General features: G+C 37.6%; 1 protein-coding gene across 2 annotated transcripts; it reads right to left on the bottom strand.

Annotated features, from left to right (window-relative positions):
• Positions 1-25,255, bottom strand: BMX (BMX non-receptor tyrosine kinase). Of its 2 annotated transcripts, XM_090134001.1 has the most exons (18): positions 25,118-25,255; positions 24,060-24,164; positions 21,938-22,019; positions 20,587-20,706; positions 18,800-18,861; positions 13,487-13,665; positions 11,478-11,540; positions 10,349-10,408; positions 9,406-9,460; positions 8,442-8,521; positions 7,732-7,859; positions 7,230-7,304; positions 6,519-6,690; positions 5,395-5,611; positions 3,772-3,836; positions 3,007-3,125; positions 854-1,011; positions 1-153 (listed from the first exon to the last, which is right to left on the bottom strand). In XM_090134001.1, the coding sequence occupies exons 1-18, from the start codon at positions 25,253-25,255 to the stop codon at positions 79-81; spliced, it is 1,953 nt and encodes a 650-aa protein (XP_089990127.1). In that variant the 3' UTR covers positions 1-78. The 2 variants fall into 2 exon arrangements, with proteins under 2 accessions (XP_089990127.1, XP_031451920.2); XM_031596060.2 differs by lacking the exon at positions 11,478-11,540.

The following is a 25,255-nucleotide window of genomic DNA, read 5'->3' on the forward strand; positions in this document are numbered from 1 at the left end:
GTTCAGATTTCACTCTCTCACAGAAGGCAGACGATATGGAACAAGTATGCACAGTCATCTGTATGTGAATCTTCTTTTTCAAGGCCTGCTGTCTTCTCTCAGCACCTCAAAAAATGATAGGAGCTGATGAAAGGCAGGACGCTTTTCTGGCAGCTGGATGGGGCAAAGATGATGGATACAGTTATTTAGTTATAAATGCATGCAGAAATTCAGAGAGACGATGGTGCTTAAGGGACAAAGAAAATTAAAGTTATTTTTTTTATATTTTTCTTCTCTTGCAATGATTTATTCTTCTTTCTTTACATTAATGTTATTCTCAAATTTCTGCCAATAATGTTTAAAAAGTCTGTCATTGCTGTCATTTCATGGTATCACCAACAATATGCCAAATGGTTCTTTGCTGCGGGTGAGGGACAAGTCATGGTCCACAGACAACAGACTAAAATTTAGTTGAAGAGAAACAATAAATGAGAATAGTTCTTGGCATGGCAAACACATCTCTCAAGATAACATCAGCATGATCAGCATTTGACTCCTGGCATACTCACAGATGGGATAACCCACTCCTTCTGTTCTAAGGATGGTTTTTTTCGTGCAACTTTAGCTATCTAAAAAGGTAGAGGTCACTTCTAAATTAATTAAGATACTTATTTATGAATAGAAATAACACATATTCTGTGGTGGCTAAAATAGATGGGAAAAGTGGTCATGGGGAGGTACAATTAGTCATCCTGTAATCATAGGAATTTAACTCAGAATTCAAATTTTAAACCAATAAATTAGTAGAAGAATCCTACCCTGTGTCCTACACTGACACTGAAATGCATTGTAATGTACATGCAGATACACATACCTCGTGCCAGCAGTTGTACATTATCTGGTAGGTGATGTCTGAAACCAGTTGCGGTCTATAAAGTCTGTATCCTTGAGAAACTTTCTCAATCACCTGCATGTTATCGTATAGCTCATAGGGCTGCTTTCCCAAAGTGAACACCTCCCACATTAAGATACCTGCAGAAGTATTCACAGCAATGGAAGGCAAGAAACAGAAGATAAGAAATGAAAACCAAGAAATGTAAGAGAATCCTTCTTTCCCAAAACAAGATGCACATGCAATACATAACTGACTCCCTGGAGAGTAATGTCCAAAAATACAAACATCCCCTTATGTAAGTGTGTATATATACACAGTGTTAGAGAAGGAAAAAGAAAATGACAGTTACAGTTATGCATATTTTTATAGAATAAATCATAATGAATTTTTTAATGATCATTTCAAGTGAGTGAGACATAAACTTCTTTGGCATCAGAAAGATTCCCAAATGCTTTGTGGTCTCTACTACACATATATATATATAAAGTGGATTTTACTGAAGCAATAGAAACACTGGATAATATAATAATCATTAATTCATAAAGACTCCTTTGCTCAAAACTATTTTTCTTGAAACTAAACATATTGATAAAGTTAAAAAAAAAAAAAGTGAAATATTTATTTATTCACAATATAGAATCACAGAATAATTAAGGTTGGAAAAGACCACAAAGATCATCTAATCCAACCCATCACACCATGCTGGCTAACCATGTCCCTCAGTGCCACATCCACACGGTTCTTGAATGCCTGCAGGGTCAGTGACTGCACCACCTCCTTGGGCAGCCTGTGCCACTGCATCACCACTCTTTCCAAGCAGAAATTTTTTCTAACATTCAAATTTATTATTAATACTGGAATTATTATTTTTTTCCAAGGAGAAATGCACTGGATCTTTAACTTCCCTCCAGCTTCAAGATTGGAGCTTTGCAGTGTCACAGTGCGATCAGAATAAAACAATACCTGAATCTCACCTTTCCCTGATGAGAGCATGAAACAGCCAAGATTATTTGTCCTCAGACATCTGCTTTTGAGATATGAGTACCTTGGTTCAGTTCTTTAGCCCTTCAAAGACTCACTAATTTAAAGCAGTCAAATCAAGACTGACAGATCCAGCTCTCCCGTTGCTTCCACTGCATCAGTGGAGAGTGGTAAAATGAGAAAAGACCCTCTGAGGGAAAATAGTGTTTTCCATTGAAGTTAATGCTGATATTGAAGTTAATGACAATAATGCCTGGAGTCAGGATTTCATCCATAAGAACAAAAAGAAAATTTATCACCAGAAAATCCATCTTTTGATTCAATCACATACATTATAAAAATCTTGTGATGGGCACAATTGACGTGTTTATCCACCAGACACATTAACAATATTGGGAGACTAGCTAAAGTTAAAGATAAAAAAGAAGTATCGCATTTTGGAGGCACTTTCATCTTCTTTATTCACCACTGTTCAATCTCAAGGACAATGGGTTGCCAAACTTCCATCAAATCATCAGCTGCTGACATCATCCGACTGAAGGAGCAAACACACATAAGTGAATTTAAGGCTGTTCACAAATGGCTCCCCTTTCTTTGCTGCTTTTTTTTTCAGACTTTTAGAAACACTGAACAGACCCTGCGAATTTTTAAATCATAGCTTGAAAACCACTGAAGAGAAGTTCAAATGTTTGAAATTCCTGCATAGAAAGTGATCTGCAAATGCATTTTATTTTTTTTCCAAGATGCAGCGACCCAGATCCTTTGGCACATCTGACCCATGCACAGCATCCATTCTGACCTCTTGGACTAACAGAACAGCTCTTTGGTTTGGCAGCTAAGGTTTATGTTCTACAGTCAAAGACATTGTTTGATCTCCAGTGCCGACATTTCCCATTAGTGCAGCATATAAAACACACATAAAGCACCTGGGGAGTGGTCAAGGTTTCTGTACGCCTAGAAGAAAAAAACATTGGGCTAAAAATTCCAAAAATTCCTATTTTGATTCATAAAAATATTAAATGAGAGCATAAGTTGTAATTGCTTTTTATATTATTTCAGCATGTGTCTAGTATTTTCAGATACTAAGATAAGGAAATTCAAACATGATAACATATACACATATGCATTTATATGCAAAATTCCATACATACCAAAGGCCCATACATCTGACTTGCTGCTAAATTTGGTGTAATGAAAGACTTCTGGTGCTGACCACTTCACTGGAAACTTGGTTCCTAGAGAACTTACATACAGGCCATCCAGGACATACCTACAATAGAAGAAATGAACTTGGTTGTGGCTAGTTGAAGGAAAATTCTGGCCAGGAAAATCCCAGATGGAACACCAGACTTCACCTTGTGAAATACCTTATGTTATTCAAGCTTGAACTTTCTGAGCTGCAGTATGTGGCCAGCACCCATGGTTATAACACCTGACACTGATGAGTATTACTTTGTTTTATCAGCTTTGCAACTGCAAGCAGCCATAGTAGCTTATAGGTATTTCTTATCCTCCTCATCTTCACCAGACTAAGCAGTGCCTGTCCCCTCAGCCTCTCCTCAGAGGACTTGAGGTTGCTCATCCTCTCCCACTTCCTTCTACTGAGGCTGCTGATGCAGGTGTTTAGCCCATGAATCAAGTGCATATCTTCTAGAAAAAGCAAACCGAGATTTCCTTAACAAATGTGAGTAGTGAAATCTCTCAGTTGTGCCTAGTCCCTAAGCATTGAGTTTTTGAGACAGAAAAGTCTTTATTGTAATTCCATAATAGTTTAGGGACAAGTTTATGGATAGGAGACACAAGAAGATATAACACACTTAACTTTACTAATTACCTGTTTTTAGCTGATCACTACCAGTAAACTATAAGTTACACTAACACCATAGCTCCACAAGGCTACCAGTTCTTTTACTTACCTTGTCATCCCGAAGTCAGAGAGCTTCACAGTAAGATTGCTGTCAACCAAACAGTTCCTAGCAGCCTTTAGTAGAAAAAAATTAGAGGATAGATGAGTAGAAGACTAAAGTGGAAGAAATAATGTGACATCTTAATTTCTATCCACTAACATTTCAAAGAGTAATGAAATTCGTTGACTGAAGCAGCTAAGTTGGAAACTGTAAGGGATTAGTAAGTAGCTCTCTTATTTTGCTTTTGACTACTGATTGAAAAACATTATTTATCATTACCTTTACAAATGAGGGTGCTGAGAGATGAGTAAACAGAGGTGAGGAACACACATTCACCTGGACAGACAGCAACAGATCTAGAAACTAAACTCAGTCTTTCAAAGTGCATCCTACTACAGGGTCTCAGCATTCACCAAGGCATCAAAAGCAAGAAGGAAAACATTGATTTGATTATCTGCAATGCATTATAAGCAGAGTAAAACAATAAGAATTGATATAAACAGTCTGGCTTATGAAAGTTTCAGTAAGAATATAGTTCTACAAATGGTCACCAGAGAACACTTATCTAACGTTGTATTTTCTGTCATTAATCATACTCATTAATTTTTGTGATACACTTTGAATCTACAGTTTGAAATCAAGCTCATGTTTAATCTCTGTCTTCCCGTGGTGTACAGTTTTCAGAGACTGACTTTGTATTTACTACTTGAACACTGCTACCCACGTTGTCTGTCATGTATGGATTGAATAACTTTGCAAATAGAAACAAATTTTTGAAAGCATCATCAAAATAGCATTTAAAATAGCACCTGAGGTGATAAGATCCCTATTGGAAAATTAAGCAAGTCTATAACATAAATCATTACCAAATATTCCAGTGTATTTCTGACTGGCGTAAGAAGGCAAAATACTGCTACTGACTCTGAAATTTGAGTTTGTTCACTTTTAACAGGCCCAAAAATAACTGCTTATTTCCCCAAAGACTTATGCTACCATTTTTTATACCTATGTTTTGCATGAACTTTGGGTCCAGGATCTTGAAATGGCTTACCCTCACATTGAGAGCAACTTGAAATACTTTCTTGAAAACAGTAACTTATAAATGCATTTAAAAGAGGAGGCAACTGCAGACTTTCGAGTTCTGTTCCTGCTTGCAATGTGCAAGAATTTACCATTTATCCTCATAACATCCATTCTTGTTAAAAAAGTTCCCAATTAGATAAATTAGAGATTTATCCCTAAAAACAGTGCCCCATATCTTTAATGCTGCTCCTCTATCTCCTGGAGGACTGAACCATCAGTTCAGATTGAACTTTTTGCTTTACTGATGCTACAGTTGTGCTGCAAAGTGCTCATAAATCCCTAAGCCTAGAGCCCATACATGCAGGCAGCACAGTATGCGGTGCTGGGGGAGCTGCTAGCCCAGTTCTGAAACAGAAAGGTTAGCTTGTGGGTAGTACTGTTTACATGTGGCAATAAAGCTCCTAGCCCAGAGGTGCCTTGTACTGAGCCACTCAGATGTCTCTGCTCTGTAGACAATGACACTTTTCAGGGGAGCACCAGTGCAGCTGTACCTGAATTATGGGACTGCGTCTGTATTTCCTGTTTCACTTCTCCTGTGGGATAGCTTACCAAGTTTCTATGTATGAGCTGACAGCTCTCCAGAAAAGCCATAGCATCACAAACATCATAGCAGATTTCCAGAAGCTGAAGGGGCTGTAATTCCTTCCCATGAATATGTAGGTAGCTGAGCAAACTGCCATTTGGCATATATTCCATCACTAGGTAGATGGGATACAGTTTTGAGCATACTCCATACAGTCTAACAAGTTTGGGATGATTAAGCTTCCTGAAATAAATGCAAATAAAACGGTATGAGAAAGAATAGATATGATTGAGCATTTCTGTAAGTTTATTTCTTCAAATACTAATGCAGCATTCTCTGAGAAATTCTTGAGAATGAATGCAGTCTTATCTTAGACTTTAAAGTATTCATTTTCAAGAGGAACTGAGACTCCTGCTCATTACTGTGAACCTTGGTATTGATGACAACCAAAAGAAGTATTGATGAAATGTCAACTTCATCATCAAAATCTCAAATAGAATTTAGCGGAGAAAATGTGCAGCCTTATTGGTGGGAGAAAATGGAACTGAGAAGTAGGGTGGTCCCTATACCTATAAGTTTTCTACTAAAACCATGCTGCAAAATTTTTGGATTCAGATTGGTGATAGTTCAGCTGACAGGAAGGTAGTGCATGCCTTCAGGACATGAGATAACAGAAATGTTCTTGAATTCATGTGCTTAATATCATTTAATGGAATTTCACTGGACATTCTAATACAATTTTCTCTTTAGATTCAGAAACTAATACTTCAAATCACATCTTTATATTGTTGATATTTCCCAGTCATTCACTGCATTCCTATCTGCAGGATGGCAAGAACAGACTTCTAATCATTTCTCTATATGTGCTAAGGAAAGTAGTTTTAAGTGAAATATGTGGAACATTTAATGTTTTGGAAGAGAAAAAAAAGAGAGTAGCTGAAACTTTTTGTAGGTGATTCCATCAGTTTGTGTGAAATTATTTTGTTAATACTCCAAATGTTCTACATTGCTACCTATTTAGCCAATGTCTAATGTACTCAACATTATTTAAAGCTATTTTTAAGAGGAAATTCTTTTTCCGGTGTCTGCTTTGCATTACTGATTAATGTTTGGAGAAATCATTGTTTCCAAATACGTAAGCAAAGCTTACATCATGGTCTGAGCTTCTGCTATGAATTCATCTTCTGACATTATTCCCTCTTTAATCATCTTTACAGCCACATCATATTGTCCCTTCCACTTTCCCAGATGCACTGCTCCAAACTGACCACTTCCCAGCTCTCTCAACGGCACAATTTCCTCTCGCTTCAGCTCCCAGATTCCTAGCAGGACAAAGAAATTCTCTTAAGCAAAAAAAAAATAATGAACAAATGCAAGCATAATGTCTGTCAGGTGCAATGCTGTTATTTTCTCTGAAGGGCTTCAAAATCATAGTGCACTGATGTAACATACCTGTCTCTCATTTCAGCTTTGTGTTTGAAGGACACTAAACTTCCTACAAATATTTTTTGCTACTGCTTAGGTTTAAGCCTTATAAGCAGTTTTGAGAAAGATTTATGCATCAAATGATAAATATTCCTTTAGGGAATTGCAAAACAAGCATGATTGTGCCAGTTAATATTGCAGAGGGGAAAAAAAAAAAATGGGAAACTCACATGATCTTTCATGTTCAATATAACATTTGACATAGAGTGTCTTAAAAAGGCATAATATAAACGTCATGTGGGCAAACTAAAATGGCCACAAAACAATGAGTTCAAAGATTCTGCAACTTTCTACAAGCCTGAAAGAAGTAAATCATGATTTTCTTGTCTTGATTTTATTGGTGGCCAAGTCTGACATTATAAAATTATTTTCCTACCATTTCCCAATGAAGCTGTTGCTGGGACTTTATTTATTTGTGTTGATACCACGTGCTGGAGCCTTGGCACCATACCTATAAACAAAACCCATTAAAGCTCTCAATATATAAATAACTCCTCAGAATCAAGTAACATACAGGAAATTAATGCACAAACATAAACACACACCATCCAGGTAAAGACAACAATTTTTAGCAGCTTCCTCATTTCACAAGACTAGGCACTTCATGGTTTTTCTAAGCAGTTTTTTAAACAAATCTTTCTGTGCAATGCCTCCAGCAGATGTATTGCAAGAAGAGCCAGTAAAATATCAAAAAGTTCTGTACAGAAAGCAAAGCAACTATTTCGATTATGAATATGATAGCTCAAGTCCCACCCAAATTCTCCCGAACTATGCCTCAAAATTTAGAATATTCAGCATTGGTAGTTGATTGTGTTAACTCTGAGAAGCACAGAAGACAAAGCCAGAGCCAATCAAGTAAAAAGAACACATAGGATTACCTGCTGAGTTGTGCTGGTGGTGGTATATCAGTTTGGGAATCGTTTCAAAACAGTGATTTTCAGTAAGGTAATACTTATTCTCAGGGGTTTTGTGTACATGGTAATGTTTGACTGTTCCTTTTTTATTTCTGAAAAACACAATAAAGTGTTGTGTATGTTAGAGCCTTGCAAAGTGCCTTCCACCCCATGCATTAATAGATTAGTTAGCTGTGGGACAAACTACAACATTCCAACCAAATAACTAAACAAATAGCAGATCTGATCAGGGAGACTGTTACATTTTCCTCTGTCATATTTATCCACCTTTTACATCAGCTGGCTATTTAGAACAGACTGAAGCACATAATAGAGTTTTGCTGCATACTACAATGTAGCCTGTATTTGTTTCCCAACATTTACATCCAAAGCCAATAGCTTTCATGTACTGCCTTCACAATGGCTCTACATCTAATTCTGGACACCTGTGAAGTTAGAATTAGTTGTAGTCTGCCCCAGAAGTCAACATTTCCACCTCTTCTCCTGCTTTCCAACTTCTACTTAGTCCTTCCCTTCCCTTCCCTTCTAAGAGCCAGGTCAAATATCCAATATGACCTGAAAGTGCCTGGGGTTCACCTTCAACACAACTCAGAGATTTTGTTGGAGACAACTTACATCAAGTATAATCTCCCTTGCATGCTCATAGAAAGGATACACATTCTTTGAATACTCACTCATGAAATTTGCTGAGTACAGACACAGTATAAATTCCTGCCTGGCTAGATTTCCGCACCACAAAAGCACCTTCTTTCCCCTAAATGAAAAAAGAAAAAAAAAAAAAAAGATAAAATTCCAAGAATCTCATTGAACTCATTCATCTCATTCACCTCATCGAACTTTAGAATTTTACACAGGAATGTCCATAGATGAGAGAAGATGTGACTCATCTAATGTCATTTAAGAACTACTTTAAGACAAGACAAACTATGCCTCGGAATTATTTATTTCTCCCCATAAAGGAGGTCTAGAAACTGGTTGTGGTACCCCAGTGTAGATGTTTAGAGTTAGGTGAGTTGTGCTCCATCCTAGACATGAATCAAATAGCATGTCATTTTGGTTTGATGCAGGCACAGATTTACTGCAAGGTAGATAGAAAGTAATTAAAGCATCTCCTCCCTCCTGTTCCTTCCAGAGGCAGTATGTGACCAGACACTGCTCCATACATTCCTTGTGAATAAGTTCTTTCTCTGCTATACTCAGTAGCTTCACTGAGTATAATTCAATAATTCATTATACCAATGTCATTTTTTCTTGCCAAAGTATTTTTGAGTGGTAGAATAACTAAAAAGATTTTCACTGCATATTAATATATTTGAAATATTTATTTTTGGTAGTATTCCAGTCCTAACTTTCACTACCCACTTTTACTTCTGTTAACAGCTTACCACACTAGATTAGATATTCTGTTTTTCAGAGTTCGTTTTTGAAGTTTATAATCTGCTCATCTGTACAAGAGAAATAATGCATCCAGACATTTTTTGGAGATCTGTTTATCAATACTAATGGAGTACAAGAGTTTCTAGCAATGTGTTATGCAACAGTTATTTGAAGAGCATCAGCATCCACTGGCTACGTACTACGGCAAAGACAGAAACTTCTCCTTGGCTATTCATATACAAGCAATAAGGTATGTAGTACCTTCTGATGGAGGAGTTGCTCAGATTGGGCACGGGAGATACCAGCAGCATACCAACTGTAAGAGAAGTATTAGGCTCGTTACTGACAGGCTGATTTCTGAGTAATGCACAGCAGACTCATGAAAAATGCTATACATTGTAAATATTTTCAAAAATGCTTTTAAATGCTAGAGTTGGGACTTGTCCTGCATGTGTAATTCTAGGCTGTTATAAGAGAGAAACCACTACTTCCATCTGTTTCCAAGGTGCTTCTATACCTTGAGATATCTGGGCCCATGCTGTGATGCTGGCTTTTTATAGTAAATCCTTACAGGAAGATCCTGCAGTCCTGGAGCTCTACCAGAAGTTGTTTGTCCTGGATCAGGACATGTCCATCTCTTTAACAGCTGTGAGTTGCATGATTTTTCCTCTAATCTTCTGTTTTTCACAATATTTGAGCAAAGTGAGAGGTCCCCCACAGAGGAAACAAGACAAATATACTTTGTCAGATTGCTTTGGGGAGCTCACGTAAAGCCTTCTTAACAAAAGTTCATTTTACGAAGGATCCTTTTATTAGTGTAGGAGACTGAGTTGTCCAAACACTTGTCTTTTTCCAGTCCAAAACCAAATTCATTGCTATTATTGGAAGCCTGTGACCAGTGATGCTACTGATGACCTCAAAGCTGATGGCCCAGAGAGGTGGTGGATGCCCCGTCCTTGTTGGCATCAAAGGTCAGGATGGACATGGCTTTGAGCACCTGATCTGGCTGTAGGTATCCCTGTTCATTGCAGGGGAGTTGGACTAGGTGATCTTTAATGATTCTACGATTTTATATATCTAATTGTTACTATGAATATAACATAAGTATATGGAATGCCATTGCTCTTTGTACATGCAGAGTGGAAATAAAACTTCTCTCTAAAGAATCTCTCAGTTCTCATGCAGATATATCCTACATACTCACTCATGCTGAGCCATGCTCTGTTCTTCTGCTGATGTGTTCTCACTGACACTTGAGTTTTCCCTACAAAGACAAAACAATACACTGAAATGATGAAAAACTGGTCATGAAAATTGTTTTCCTCAGGTTAAATGCCACACTGCATATATTTTTGAGTAATTGTTTCTATTGTGCCATGTTCTAAGGTGAATATTAAAAAAAATTGATATATATTTACTTCTCTAGATTTTTCTCTGACTTGCTAAACACTTACACAATCTTTCCCTGCCACTGTACAATGTGTTGGAAATAGAAATATGCTCTGTGTGTGCTGTAGCAAACAATGAAACTACACGTCTTTACTGAATTTACGAAGAGATTGCATCTACCACTTCAAAATTTACATGGAAGATTTCCAAAACTGCCCTAAACTTCTCAAATAAAAAAAATTTAGCATGACAGATAATAGAAAGAATTCTAAAACAATTTATTGTGCAAAAAAAACCAGTGCCTTTTACAGAATATTAATAGGATAGTGGGTTTTTTGGTTTTTTGTTTGTTTGGTTTTTTTTTTTTTTTTTTTTTTGGTTATTTGGTTGGGTTTTTTGTCTGTTTGTTTTGTTTTGTTGTTGTTTTTTTTAAAGTAAACCTCTGGATCCTATATAGTGTGGTTTACTATCAGAAAATCTGTGAAGCTTCTGTAAGGTTTTCATTCAAACACTTTGACAATACACTTAATGCTTACAATGTCATAGCATCTTGCCATAAAGAAAATTTGAGACTGATTTATAATAGAGTTGAACTCACTTTGTACTGGAATGCTCACATACATACAAATGCATGAGCATGCTAGCAAGGCTGACATTTTAAAACTGAAATAAAAGTACACAGACTGAAATCCCAGCATATTGAAGACAGTGGCAAAACCCTATTGATTTAAATGAAAACAGGTGATGGGGGAAAAACTGATGTTTTTTGTATTAATATATGAGTCAAGAAGATGAATTTCACTTGATTCTACACCATGCAGTAAATTATATGCTTAGTACTCAGAAGGTTATTTAAAAAGAAAAATATTCGAAAAAATTTGCCCAATCTTTTCTTGAGTGGTGAGGAGAACATTTAAGCAGTGGATGGCTGCATATTGATTCACCTTGGCTCATCCTCATTCAGGAATAACTTTCTCAAGTAAGTGCTTGGTACAAAACCTTCATTCCTGCAAAATAAACAGTTCACAGTTCAGCTATTGCATATGATTGCATCTTAAAATTGGTCACTTAAAATAGGAAAAGGGATTAATCAGACAGACACTTGTTAGAATGCCACTAACAGAAATGCTCATGGTTAAAACATTTCTGCTTTTTTTTTTTTTTTTTTTACATGACAGAGAGAAAATGCAGAGGTAATTTGTTTTAGAAGACTATATTTCAATGAATTATGCTTTTCACTAGTCACTGAAATGGCTTATTTCTCAGTGATTGGCATCATCATATGGGAGATTGGAGCAGCTGTTCAACGATATCATTACATGCCATCTCCATTGCTGTGATGAAGGATGCCAGAAGAGTATCCAAGGTCAGGCACAGAAAGTCAGCAGGTAGGCTCAGCACTCTTTCCCACACAGTGCCAGATGCAGTTGAGAAGCCAAGCTGAGTATGCGCAACTGAGCTAGCATATGAAGCAGCTGGCAGCATGGCATGTTGGACTAAGTTATGAGGACCCATAGTCATCTATAGTGGTAAGGGAGTGGACTGTATGCTGTGCCAACCAGAAAAATAGACAGGTGTATATTTACATATGAATGGAGACAGAAAGGAAGGATTTCTTCACCACAGATCTCAGTAGAGCGAGCAGAAATCCAAGAATGCATGAAATCTGAAACAGGTAACTGCCAGCTGTTTGTTCCTACTACATTCAAAACTCCAAGATCTTTGACGTTTCCAAGGAGTACTTTAAGATTTTGCTATGCTATATTTGGAGTATGTCCTTGCAGAATCAGTGCTGCAAAAGCCTCACTTTCACAAGCCAGAGAAAAAACTATAAATGCTCCCCATTTTCTCGATTTCTCTTTGCTCCTTCATTCATCTCAGAGCCCTCTGCTCAGGCTCTATTAGTAGAGCTGCCTATATCAGATGCTTTTGCATAGCCATCAACTTCCCAGTGATGACATTAGCAGCGAATCTCAGCTTACTGATTTATCATTGTCTTTGAACTGCTGGAGTTGTATGCTGCTTTCCTAATCCAAACAGGATGCCAATCCTGTCAGCTATAAAATACAGACACTTTAACTTAAGGTTGATTTATTTGTTTGCTCACTTGCAGATGTAAACTTAATCAATGAGTTATGAGTGGATCAACTAATTCATTCTGTTCCAAACCAGTTTGGATATCCCCTTGCTTCCCTTCCACATTTCTGTCATGTACATGAAATCAAATTCAGGGAGTATCCATCATGAGACAGACAAGAAGTCGTATCTCTTCCAGGCAGCTCCTGTTTGTTGTGTTGCCTTTGTCTCCAGCATACTCGGAAAGCTGTTTCTTATTTAATGACTTGGGAAGCAATTTTCTTTTCTGCCCCAGCTGGATGTTAATGAAAAATGTTGTATTTTAAGCAGTCAAAGGGGATTCTTCCAGTTGTGAACTTCAAAGAGAATAATTTAATGCTACTGTTCAGCGCTGGATGGAACTGTTTCAACAGTTCTCACTGGTCTCCTGTGCTGTCATTGCTATTGCAGTAGTGACAATGTTGGTCTAAAGATGATTTTTGCATATGTGAGAGGCAAAGTCTGTGAGGAGAGATGTTATCTTCTTATTCACTGAAACTAAATAGTTGGAAATAAATGGCCAGCTTAGAGTGCACAAGGCCTTCTTCAGGCACATGTCAGAATTTAAGCCACTGGATACTATTTTAGCTGGCACACAGGCAGTAACTATAGTAAATTTCACCCAGTCTGGCAGCCAAGGATGATGATGAAAGTGGAGTTGTACAGAACACAATGAGACATCTTTAAAAAGGTTTAAAAGCTACTAACATAATTCCAAGCTAACGCTAGCTCTATAGATCCTGTAAGGCGCTGGGACTGCCTGCAATGCTGTCTATGAGGGTGAGACACATCGAAGATCATTATCATGGAAAAGAAGTATAGTGCAGTGCATACTTACCCTTCCAAATCTCTTACTTTCCACCAGGCAAAATCCTCCTCTTGCAATACATGGTATTTATTGCTTTTGACAAGACGGATAGCTGAATTTCCTGAGGGTTCATAGTTGCATTGGGCCACAGCCATATTTAGAATTCCCTTGTTTGACGATACAACCTGAGGCAGGCTTCTACGTCTCAGCTTTTGAAGACAGAAGAAATAAAATTATAAAAAGATAGAGCACAGAATACAGTAAGAAAAGATAAGCAACATACACGATCACAAATATCTTCAAAATGGATAACAATGGTAAGAAAATTAATCAAAGCTAAGAAGATGGGCACAGGAAAGCACCTTTTTTTCTCATTCATGTGGAAGGACATTCCAGAAACTGTTGTCCATATTTGTGAGATGGGTAAAAACAGAGCCAAGTTCCATCATAATGACACCCAAAGCATTACATGGAGTGCAGGCTGACACAGCTGTCATAGTAAGCTCTCATTAACAAGATGACATAATATACTGCACTCATACCAAAAGCCTAACATCATCTGAAGCTGATAGAGTTTACTGAGCAATTGCAATTCATGTGCATAGGACACCATGTGAGCAAATGATTTTACTATAACTAAGTGCAATGACATCATATTGTATCAGAAAACTCTAATACAGCATCACACTACTGTAAATTACATAATATATTTTAATGACTGTTGATCAATACTAATATACATAAAGCACAAGAGATTTTCATCAGTTGTTTCTACTAATCCCTGAAAGAAAAAGCTACGTGCTTCTAAATTGTCCCCTTTTCTTAGAATATTTTATTGACCACGTTGGATGTTTCTTTGTTAAGCTTATTAAATAAAAGGAACCCCACCTGCTTCCTTCTCTATGCAGACTTAAACAAGTATAGGTATGTAACTATAGGATTCCTCTTTGACCCACATCTTCAGGTGAACTGTGTCTTCCTACAAAATTTTCTACCTATCACCACTACTTGTTTAGCAGGTCTACAAAAATAACTTGGGTGAGAAGCCCAACTTCAAAGTTAGATTACATGAATCTAACCATAGACAAAAAGGCATCTTAGATTTAGGCATTAAATATATTTCGAAATTGGAGAAATGTCATAACTGAGAAAATCAAGGCATTCCAAATCTGTAATAGCAGGGAAAACTACAGACTTGGGATAAGAGGCTCCAAGTGCCAACTATTTATCTTATGCAATTCATTTTATATTGAAAAGCACTGTAATGCAATACTGGGTAAGAACGCCAAGTGTTCTGAAGCAAGCTGTGATTCCTTTAAGTCAAATCTTTGCAACCACAGCACTGTGTGCTTGCTTGTTTCATCTTCATTGATATTTCTTTACTTAATTTAAGCAAAGAGAAACCAAAAGCCAATTGATCGACACCTTGGAGCCAGAAGACATGGAGAATCTTTTCCAGTAAACATAATGAGTCTCAATCTGATCTCACTGAGTTCCCATGGCGATGCTCGTCTGAAAAGAACAGAATCCTCGTTTGCCTAGACTTAGACCTGTTATTCATCAAGCTTTACTGCTTCAGCACAAGAAGTCTAGTTCCAGTTGGCCAAGTTCAGACTTCAGTGGAAGGGAGTTTTTAGCTTGAAGGCCTTTGTTAAGCATGATCCAAGCCTTAGGCTGTCTGTTTTGTGGATAATGACAGAAATAGAGTGGCCTGAAGCTATCAGAAAGATGGAGAAAATTATAATACATTTTCATAAAAGTATCTAGTAATATTAGAGCAAGTAAATCTTTAGTGAATATATTTATGGGCTGATTTGTACCTCTGAGATATGTCTTTGGTCATTTTTTGAGATTGAACTGTTCTTTTTTAATCCCCCGTTTTGTTTATGGAATGATCAGGGTGTCATGCTTTGAGGAAGCTTTCATCTTTTTGTGAAACAGGAGAAAGTGCAAAGTGTTGGCCAAAGTAAATGGCAGAAATAATTATGATCAAATAAAGGAGTTTCTTTTTGTCCAACCAGACAGGGGAAAGATCCAGCCAAAGATGAGCACATCAGATTTGCATCTCTTTGGGTATTACTGCTGGATTTGGACTTGTCTTTTGCAATATTTCTGGATGGAATTCTGCACAACCTGATACAGATTAATGTTTTGGTTTGTGTCCTTACATAATGCTTTCCATATCCAGCACTGGTTGAAAACCCTAAAGCCTATACTTTCCTAATAGTAATAGAATACACCTTGTTACTTCCCTTATGCTAGCACTGATATTATTGTGATTTCCACGTTGATGACTTTATCACCACCATCTAGAGAGAGATTTAGGTGATAAGCTGAGATTTAGGTGTGATGGGGAAATGTGGTATGCCTACTATCTGCAAAACCATGTTCCCATGGTACAACTGGATGTTTGTGTTGCTTCATTTACTCTTCCAAAAAACTTGTCAAAAAAAATAGCATGAGGAGATATGTGTGTGCACTCAGTGGACTTCTACCTGACCTACAGAAAGTATTTGACATTGCAAAGGCAGTGCCTGACAAGCACCAGCAGAGATGAAAGTGTTTCTAAGACAGGTAGATCCTGCTATCAAAGCACAGAGGAAATGCCTACTGGTCCCTCTGAAGGCATGGTTGTCACTTGTATTCTCTGTAATAGCATCACTCTTTAGGAACCAGCTCTTCTGTGGAAATGGTGTAATGTTCAACTGATGAAAGGGATGGAGACATCAAAGGTGTAAGCTGTAAAGAGAAGAACTAGTGCCTCTGGTCAATTGAGGAAGGAGAAAACAAACAAGACTTTCTGGGACTGGAGAGGTGAGGAATATGAAATGGGAGGTAGATGGAAGGAAGATTGGCAGTTCAGCTGTACCTTTGATGACCAGTCTGAGTAGGTGAAATGACAAAGTAGAATGTGCTGAAAGCTTATGGCAGTAGCTCTGGAGCTAAATATAGATTGCTGGCTGCTCCTTGCCATGAAAACTCAATATTAGCCTTCTAAGTCTGATCTGTATGATACAGCTTAGGGTAACGAAGTCAAGTTGTTCTAACCAGATGTGGTACTTATTATATCTGCATTTACTGAAACTGTTTTAGAAGTATCAACCTTAATACTGTCACGTTCCTGCATTTTAAACTTCCCTTCCAAAATAACACCTTTGAAATCAAGCAGATAATGAAAATAAATCATAAAGGTCTAGCAGAAGCCAGCATGTTCAGCAGAACATTTGCATGACAGATGATCTCTCCAGATAGACAAAGCATCTCTTGATGGAAGCCAGGCAAGCAGACCACAGAATTCAAAACAAGTTATGCTGCTGCATGTTCACAATGCCATTACTTTCAAGTATTATTAACAGAAAAAAATATCAAAAGCTTCTTTGATCATAGCCTGTTTTCAAGGCTTTATTATTATTTTTGGAGCTCTATTTTATACCGCATGGTTTTGTCTTGTTTCTTGATACTCTATGTAGTTCTTAAAGCCCTAGTTGTTATGTTAATTGTATACATAAGAATTCAAGCTTTTCTTCTTTTTTTTTTTTTTTAGTTTCTTTCTGATCAACAGAGAGAAGCAAGGAAATGGGCCCAGAATGCATCCTAAAGATACAAACCAGAAGACAAATGAAAAGAAGGCAGGAGACATAATTTTTAAAAATATCTCATGATTTTAAACCCAATCTAGTTTACTTTTGGAGGTTAGACTAGTGATCTGAGAATACGCAGACCATTCAGCTAGCCATTTTTTAAATACATGAAGATCAAACAACACTGTTCTCTTCTCTTTCCTTTCAGTTTTACCTTCACTTCATAAAACTTAGTAACTTGGCTGGGCAGTGATATTAAGGTCGAAAATAGAATAGCCCTTACATTTCTATAAAAGGAGAAACACAGGTTACTCTGAAAGTAATAGCTCCTATTTATTGTCATGGAAACTACAACAGTTACAAAGAGCACAGTAACACTGTTTGATAGTGATATTTCTGTGCCATTTTGTCAGATGGCCCCTCTGCTGCCGTCACAGAATATTGGCAAGAAGGTTCAACCTCTTCTGCCATACCACCAACAACAATCATGAGTCAACGTAATAGAACAGGAGGCATTATTTTCAGCACACCACTCATAGAAGAGGAAATAAACACAGAAACAGATCTTCCAGTCTCTGCTTTATTCTTATTCCTTCCAGCTTTTCCCTTTTTCATCAAGCACTTTGGTAAACTGCTGCAGGCAGTGTTTGTTTGTTTGTTGGCATTCTGGTGTCTTGTTTGTCCTTTGAGTCTGTTTGCTTAGTTTTCACAGATAGACAGAGAGCAAGGCACACACTTTTGGGTTACTGTCTGGTATAAAGTCAAGACATAGGTAGGAGTACATATATATCTCAGAAGCACTTCTCAATTCATTAACTTCGAGTATGTTTCTGTTACGTTGAGCTAAACAGATGTTCCTAAAGAGGCACTTGTACTCCTAACCCAGCCTGCTGGAGCAGTATAACTTGGGAACTGCCTGAGAAAGTGCAGTTTATCCACTGTTTCTCACTTAAATTAAGTCATAGAATCATAGAATCATTAAGGTTGGAGTTCAACCATTGACCTATCACCATCATGCCCACAAACCTCAATATATTTGTCCACAACTTCAGTTACTATGTTTTCTCCAAGTACTAGAAGCACCATTTTCACTGGGAAGTTTGGTAGTGTGGAGTTTGGGACATCTGTAATAATGGGGACTTCCTACGCTCTAGAGAACTAATCTTGATGGCATTCACTAAAAGATGTCACCATAAAGGCTGTAGTATCTACTACCAGCAGCTTGTTAAGTGAACTGGAAGTAACTGAGACTTCCTCAGTTTGCCTTTTTCAGCACACTGAAGACAGAGTTGTGTCCTTTCTCCCGACATGCTGCTGGATACGAGATTGCAGTACCTTGATCAACAACTACTTGCATGGGTTGATAGTGATACGAGAAGGGGGAATGGTTTTAAACTAAGACGGGGGAGGTTTAGGTTAGATGTTAGGAGGAAGTTTTTCACGCAGAGGGTGGTGACGCACTGGAACAGGTTGCCCAAGGAGGCTGTGGATGCCCCATCCCTGGAGGCATTCAAGGCCAGGCTGGATGTGGCTCTGGGCAGCCTGGTCTGGTGGTTGGCGAACCTGCACATAGCAGGGGGTTGAAACTGGATGATCATTGACATCCTTTTCAACCCAGGCCATTCTATGATTCTATTATGACCATATATTAAAGATTGAGACCAACTTCCAGGGACAGCCTGCAATTCTCCCATCTTGTATGACTCACTATCATCAGTATTGAGTCCTTCTCTACAGGTTGATACTCAGAAGTTTGACCTACCAGTGTTTGAGGGACTGGAGGCAGTGGTTTCACAGACCAGGTTGTGCAACATAGAGTCACATCTGAAAGACAGGGATTATAAAACACTGTGAATTTCAGCAAGAATTTATCTCTTGATGCTTTCTCACTTGCAGAACTACATAGTGGCAGCAACAACACTGACATTTCTTTTCCCTATGATATAGAACTGCTTTAATTCTGTACTTTCCAACTCTCTCTTAATCCATCTCAGTATCTTTTAAAAGCCATTGTTCTCATCTATGCCAGTGTCTAAAAAAGGCACTTGTAGTCTATGAAGTGGTAATTAAGAATACTGCTTTCCATTACCCAGCAGCCAGAAGACTCAGGCTGTCTGGAGTTTCCCCTACACAGGCAATCTTTCCCTGCGCTCTGCATGTCTCCACTAACAACCTCAGGAACTCATTTAGGAACAAATATAAAGTAGACACAGCACAATATCTTGCACGCATTATTATCTCTGGCAGAAATGAAGCGTTCAATGCACCAAAATACTCCTTGTAATTCTTCTCTTGGATAAGTCATCCATGGCTGACAGTGAGGTATTTCCTTTTCCTTACAACTGACTGGGGGTTTCACGGCCCTATTGGCTCATGTAACAAATGGTTTGGAAGCTATATGAAGCTATTCAAATTACTGTTACAAAACAGCTGACAACTCTTTACATTAGCCAATGTTCCATAAACTGTATTAAGAGCAGATAAGACTATCTTTTCAAATGCAAATGCTTCTGTGTTACTGGGAGTGTCACAGATACAAATCAGGTTACAAACTATGCACACCTACAGTTTTTAATTTTTTTTTTAATTTTGGGTACTTACATTTTTGATTGTGACATTAAATGCTCAAGACCAAGTTTTGATTATGATTGAAATTAGTAAATCCGTGAGTGCTCTACATTCCAAATAATCCAGCTTTAAAAAGCTGAAACCTAAATATTCTCAATTCACCGTTCTGTTTTCTTAACATGAGTTGGATTTCCCATTAAGCATGTATACAAGCACAAGGGAACTCCCTTTTGACAATACAAAATCTGGGAGTCTACTATTCTATAGATTTTCCTATCTCAGTATTCATAGATAAAATATAGAAAAGCTCAATAATAGAACTATGTTCTATGAAAATACTATAGAAAAGAATATTAAAAGAAAATATATATATATTTTGCAGGTTAAATCACATTGTTTCTACCTGTCTCGTTGTGGGAATCTCATCAACTGAGGAGTTTTTGAGCATAATGCTACAATTTATCTAGAGATCTTGAGCATAAAGGAGAAAATATTTCCATTTTGATTATTTTGTGGGTAAAAATGTCACCATCTTCTTAGACCAAACAAAACAGATATCATTTTCATAGAGTTATAGAATTATTTGAGTTGGAAGGCCATTGAGTACAATTCCTCTGGAACAGGAACCTACAGCTTGATAAGGGTGCTCAGAGCCCTGTCCAGCCTCACCTTGAATGGCTCCAGGGATGGGGCACCCAACACCTCACTGAGCAAACAGTTCCTTACCACTCTTATTATTATTATCAACCTTCTTCCTTATATCCAATCTAAATCTCCTCTCTTTTAGCTTGAAACCATTTCCCCTTGTCCTGTCACAACAGACTCTGCTGAAGAGTCTGACCTCTTCTTTCTTGTAGCCCCCTTTCAGAAAGAAGAGGACAGACTCTTTAGCAGGGTCAGTATTAGTGTTCCCATTTGGATTTGGCATATAGTGAAAAGCATCACTGAGACTAGGTAAATAGAAACAAAAGAAGACATTACATTTCTCCCAAGTTGTACATCCAGGAGCTGTTTTACAAGTCTGATTGCAACAGAGAAACCTCCCATTGGTGAAGAATCTTTTATGATATTTGCTTAGTAAATTGGTATTTTCTTTAATTTCTGGAAAGCATAAAGAAAAGAAAAAACACAGTCAACACAAAAAGCTGCAACACTGAAATCTTCCTTTTGTTTAACAGAACCTGCTGCACTCAACTGTGAGACCTCTTAGTGCTTGTTGACTCCTAGCTCTAGACACAAATCCTCACATTTCATTTTCCATACCGTTTTGTCCTCTATACTATATTTCTTTATATATGCATAAGTCTGAATTCCACACCCACCAGCTACCTCTTTTTTGACATCTGGGTTTGAAGAAAGACACAGTGCAGACCTATGAAACAATTAATAGACAAAGTAGGATCCAACAGCTATGATTCCAAATCATGTATCTTACAAAGATTTCACAATCAATAATAAAAATAATAAAACATTTTTTTGTATATAAAAATATTTTCCTAGAACTATTTACTGTAAGAAAATGATACTCCGTGATACCCAGTATCAAATATCCAATACCTGAAACTGCAGATCCAATCTGTTTATCTGCTAAAATACATCTAACATTTAAGCATACCAAAGGGAAATGCTATCAAAGAAACATTTAATTTATAATCCAAACATTGCTTTACCCTACAAAACTAACCCCAGTGCAATTACTGTGCTAGTGATATATTAGTTCTGCAAGTCATAACAGCATTTTTGGCTTCAGAAGACAGCTAAAAGAAATGTAGGATGAGTAGAGTGAGTTTAAAAACTCAATCAGTTTAAAAACTGATTGCTTCTGGACAGGGTTCCAAATCTCCTGAGGTGACCCATTTTTAACCTTAAATTCTTGAAAATGCAATAGAGGACAGAAAGGATTAGTACAACTTTGGTGACCAGTACTTTCATACACTTATTAAAAGGCTTGTAGGCAGCTGAAATGCTTTTGCTATTATTTGCCTTATGATCATTACAATTGTGTTACTCACACAATCTTATTCTTTGCAAATTTTATTTTAAAAGATTTTATTTCAGTACACCAGAAACTCTCTCTTAACTTGCATTGGTTGGAAGATATGACAAAAATTGGGAAATTATAAAATATTCAAGAATAATACCAAAATAAGCTTTCGTCTTTAAAAATTTCTAACTCATTCTTGAAAATACCAATGCATTTCAACCAAATATGAATAAGACTTAAAAAAGGTGAGAATGAGTGGCATAAAATGATAGAGCAGAGTACTTTCCTGTCTCCCCCGAAGTTATTTGGTTATTTGTATACAGTGGCACACAGAGGGCTAGTGTTTACCTCTATGCAAAGCCGAGAGCCACTTGTTCCGTCTTTCTTCATCAGGTGCATAGACATAGAGCAGGCCATCTTTGTACACGATCTGGAAGAGGTTTGCCAGCATGGTGAGAGTGTGTGACCCAAAATCTTCATGCCAGAACTTGGAAACCAAAATTAGGCTTTGAAGATTCGCTGATATCAAACTTCTACAACTTAGCAATGTTTTTCAGAGGTCATATATAGTACTGTCATCACATAAGCCTTGTGTGCACTGCCTTAACCACCATGGATCATATCCAAAAGAACCACTGAAGAAAAAAGGGGCAGCATAGAATATTTATAGATAGACCTGTCTTCTAAATACAAAAGACCTTACAATTCACAAAGAAACTCATTTTTTCCACTTCAGTTTTTCCAGGCTCCTCTTCCAGCTTCTGGCTGTTGTTACACAGGCCAGCGCCTGTCTTCAAGTACTCAGAAACAAATACTGAGGCAGAGCAAAAGCTTGGGACAGTTTTGGATCAGGGAATTCTAATCCAAAGGTTATGCATTCATACTCTCTTGCCTTGGATATATGTTTTTCTTCTGCAAATTACTTTGAAAGCAAGTAATTAGTATCTACAACATCCCATAGTCCAGTAACTTAGCTATACAATATGAAAAATCAGCTTGTTTTTCTTGTCTTCAACGTACTTTCTGCTAGCCTCATTTGATGCCTACCTAATAATTACTAACATCTGGTTTGCTGTTTGGGTGATGCTCAGTATCGGCAGTGTGTGTATGTGTTAAGTTCAGGGCTTCCTTTCCCTTGTATACATTGCTTTTTAGTCATCTGCAATGAATTTCAAGTATTGCTTTATTGCTTTGTTTGTACACTGAAGAGCACTTGTTATTAAATGTGTACTCCCTCTCGTAAGCATACCAGACTGATCAATCTATTTTCTGTCTCTTTATTTAGTTAAATGGTGGAGCTCTGTTAGCTTTTCTCTCTTTAAGGCATGTTAGCCAATCCATTAGACACTCTCCTCTGACCTCCCTTCAGTTTACAACATCTTTCTTGAATTAGAGTCACCAGAACTAGACTCAATATTCTCCTGCAGATCACAATATAGCAGTATAGCCTTCCTGCTTTTATTCAGTGTGTGCCTCTGTCAATGTCCAAAGATGCCATTAGCTCCTTTGGTCACAGCATCACACCAGAATTGATGAGAATCAGCTATCAGGATCCTAACCTCCCCTCTTCAGAGATACAGTCCTTCATCCTGTGACTATAGCGTGTATTCTTCTCCCCACTTATCTGAGTAGTTAATTCCCGAGATAAACACAGTAATTTAACACAAGTGCACCATTCGCTGCCACAAAAGTGGTGAGGGAAAAGGGAAAGGAAGAAAGGAATGACACTTAGGAGCAAGAATGAAGTGAAAAACTAAGCATTTCTCAAGAGGATGCCCTTGGCCATGGCAATTTTTGCAGGGTCATGGATTAACACGCTATCAAGCAGCCTGCTGCTGGTGTTTGTACTGCTCCAGGTGGCACTCCAAGGGGACCTACTGCCTGCCTGTGCTCACAGAACTGATATTGATGGAGGCTCTGGGGAGAACGTGCTGGGGAAAGAGATAAAAAGCAGCAAATCTGAAGTTACGATTTCCTTATTTAATTCCTGAACAGTGCTTTGTGCAGCTACATCTTCTGCTACATGCACAAAGCATAGCCTTGAATTTACTGACTGAAGCCTAATAAAAGAATAGTAATCAGGCAGTCTTGGGTCAAAACCTCTATTCGGCTTTGAGCAAAAAGATGGGAGAGGAGATAGTGGGAATCAAAATGAGATTCTTTAAGTCCCTAATTATGATTTAAAAATGTCATAATCACATAAGTGTATCGATTTTTGTATTAAAGCAAATGTGATAGAAATTTGAACATAAGAGAAAAATTTCTAGACCCAAATTTTGTCCCAGCCAAGTAAAAATATTTTAACAAGGTCACAACTTCAGTAACAAGGACAGATTTTCTATTTTTTTGAAATATCTATGGCATTCAGCTGTAGCAGGTATCGGCAATTGGGACAGGAGTGATCAGCGTAATCCTAGGATTATTTGAGTATTTCACATGAAATGAACACGAAACAAATTTCATGACTAACCTGAAAAGGATATTGTCTCACAGGAGGTGTTGATTCCTCAAGATTCACCGTCTCAACACATCGGATTTTCTCAATCTCAATTGACCCCTTCTTCCTTCCTCTTTTCTAAGGGAAAATAAAGCAGATTGTAAACTAATGCTAACTCAGTATGGAGTATTCTAGATTTACTGTTCTGTGCGATTTCACGTCTCCAGCTATGGCTGGATAAGCCATAGCTTCATGGTTGTTAAATTTTAAAAGCAATAAAAAACATTTTTGGTGCCCTAACTACATTTATATATCAATCAAATTCCTTTTAAAGTCAATTACAAATTACAGCAGAAAACATCTGCTGCAATTGTAAGAGTACAGCTGCAGAAGGAGAATGAGGGGAGAAAGAAGAAGGGGGAATGAAGTGGAAGACACCTTAACTGCAAACCAGAAGCCTAGCTGTGGCGTTTGTATTTTTTGCTAAGGTGCAGGAGCATATTCTCAATGGGCTTCCATGCAGGATCCCAATGAAATATAACTCACCGGAGGGACCCAAATGTACTAACGAAGCAAAAACTTTGAAATAAGTTGCCAGGGTAATGTATTTGCATTCCCAACAGGAGATCTTCTGAGTGAAATCTACCCTCGTGTGATGCACAGTCAGTCTCTAGAAATCGATAGCTTAACCATCTGCTTTATACAAATGAAGGATAAGACTGGGAACCAATTACACCTCACACAAGTAATTTCTGAAGCCACTTATTTATATCACTTCAGAGGGAGGCCTGAATGAGGAAAACATCCCAATTCAAGACAATATGTAAACATATGCCACTGTTAATTACTTGCTTAAGTTTTGTTGTCTTGCAAAGGATGCAAACAGATGCTAATGGCAAACATAGCTGTAAGCAGCCAAGTGATTTCCTGAACTGAAAATAGAATTTGTTGTCCTCTAATTTTTCAATTTTACTCAAAACAAAGTACACCCACTATTCTAATGCATCGCTTCTAATCAAGTTTCGCACCAGAAGAATGGGATGATGGTAGGAATATCTTTGAATAGTTTACTTAAGAAAATGAGTCTTTACCTCTTTGCTATATTCATAATAAGAAAGGCTTGTTTTTGTCAGAACAAACAGCCTTTTCTTGTAATTAGCAGGTGACGTTTTTCTCTTCTGTTGTGACTTCTTTAAAAGAAGTTCTTCTAGAATTATCTTTTTCTCCAT

The sequence above is a fragment of the Phasianus colchicus genome, chromosome 1, assembly GCF_987193195.1.
Source record: "Phasianus colchicus chromosome 1, bPhaCol1.hap1.1, whole genome shotgun sequence".
Lineage (NCBI taxonomy): Eukaryota > Metazoa > Chordata > Aves > Galliformes > Phasianidae > Phasianus > Phasianus colchicus.

Bases quoted from the DNA above. Each gene is read 5' to 3' on its own strand.
- BMX (XM_090134001.1), bottom strand. From the start codon at position 25,255: ATGGAGAAAAAGATAATTCTAGAAGAACTTCTTTTAAAGAAGTCACAA. The intron at 7,860-8,441 runs GTGAGTATTCAA...TGTGTTTTTCAG, and splicing joins GTACTCAGCAAATTTCATGA to AAATAAAAAAGGAACAGTCA. The intron at 7,305-7,731 runs GTAATCCTATGT...TTTTGTTTATAG, and splicing joins CCACCAGCACAACTCAGCAG to GTATGGTGCCAAGGCTCCAG.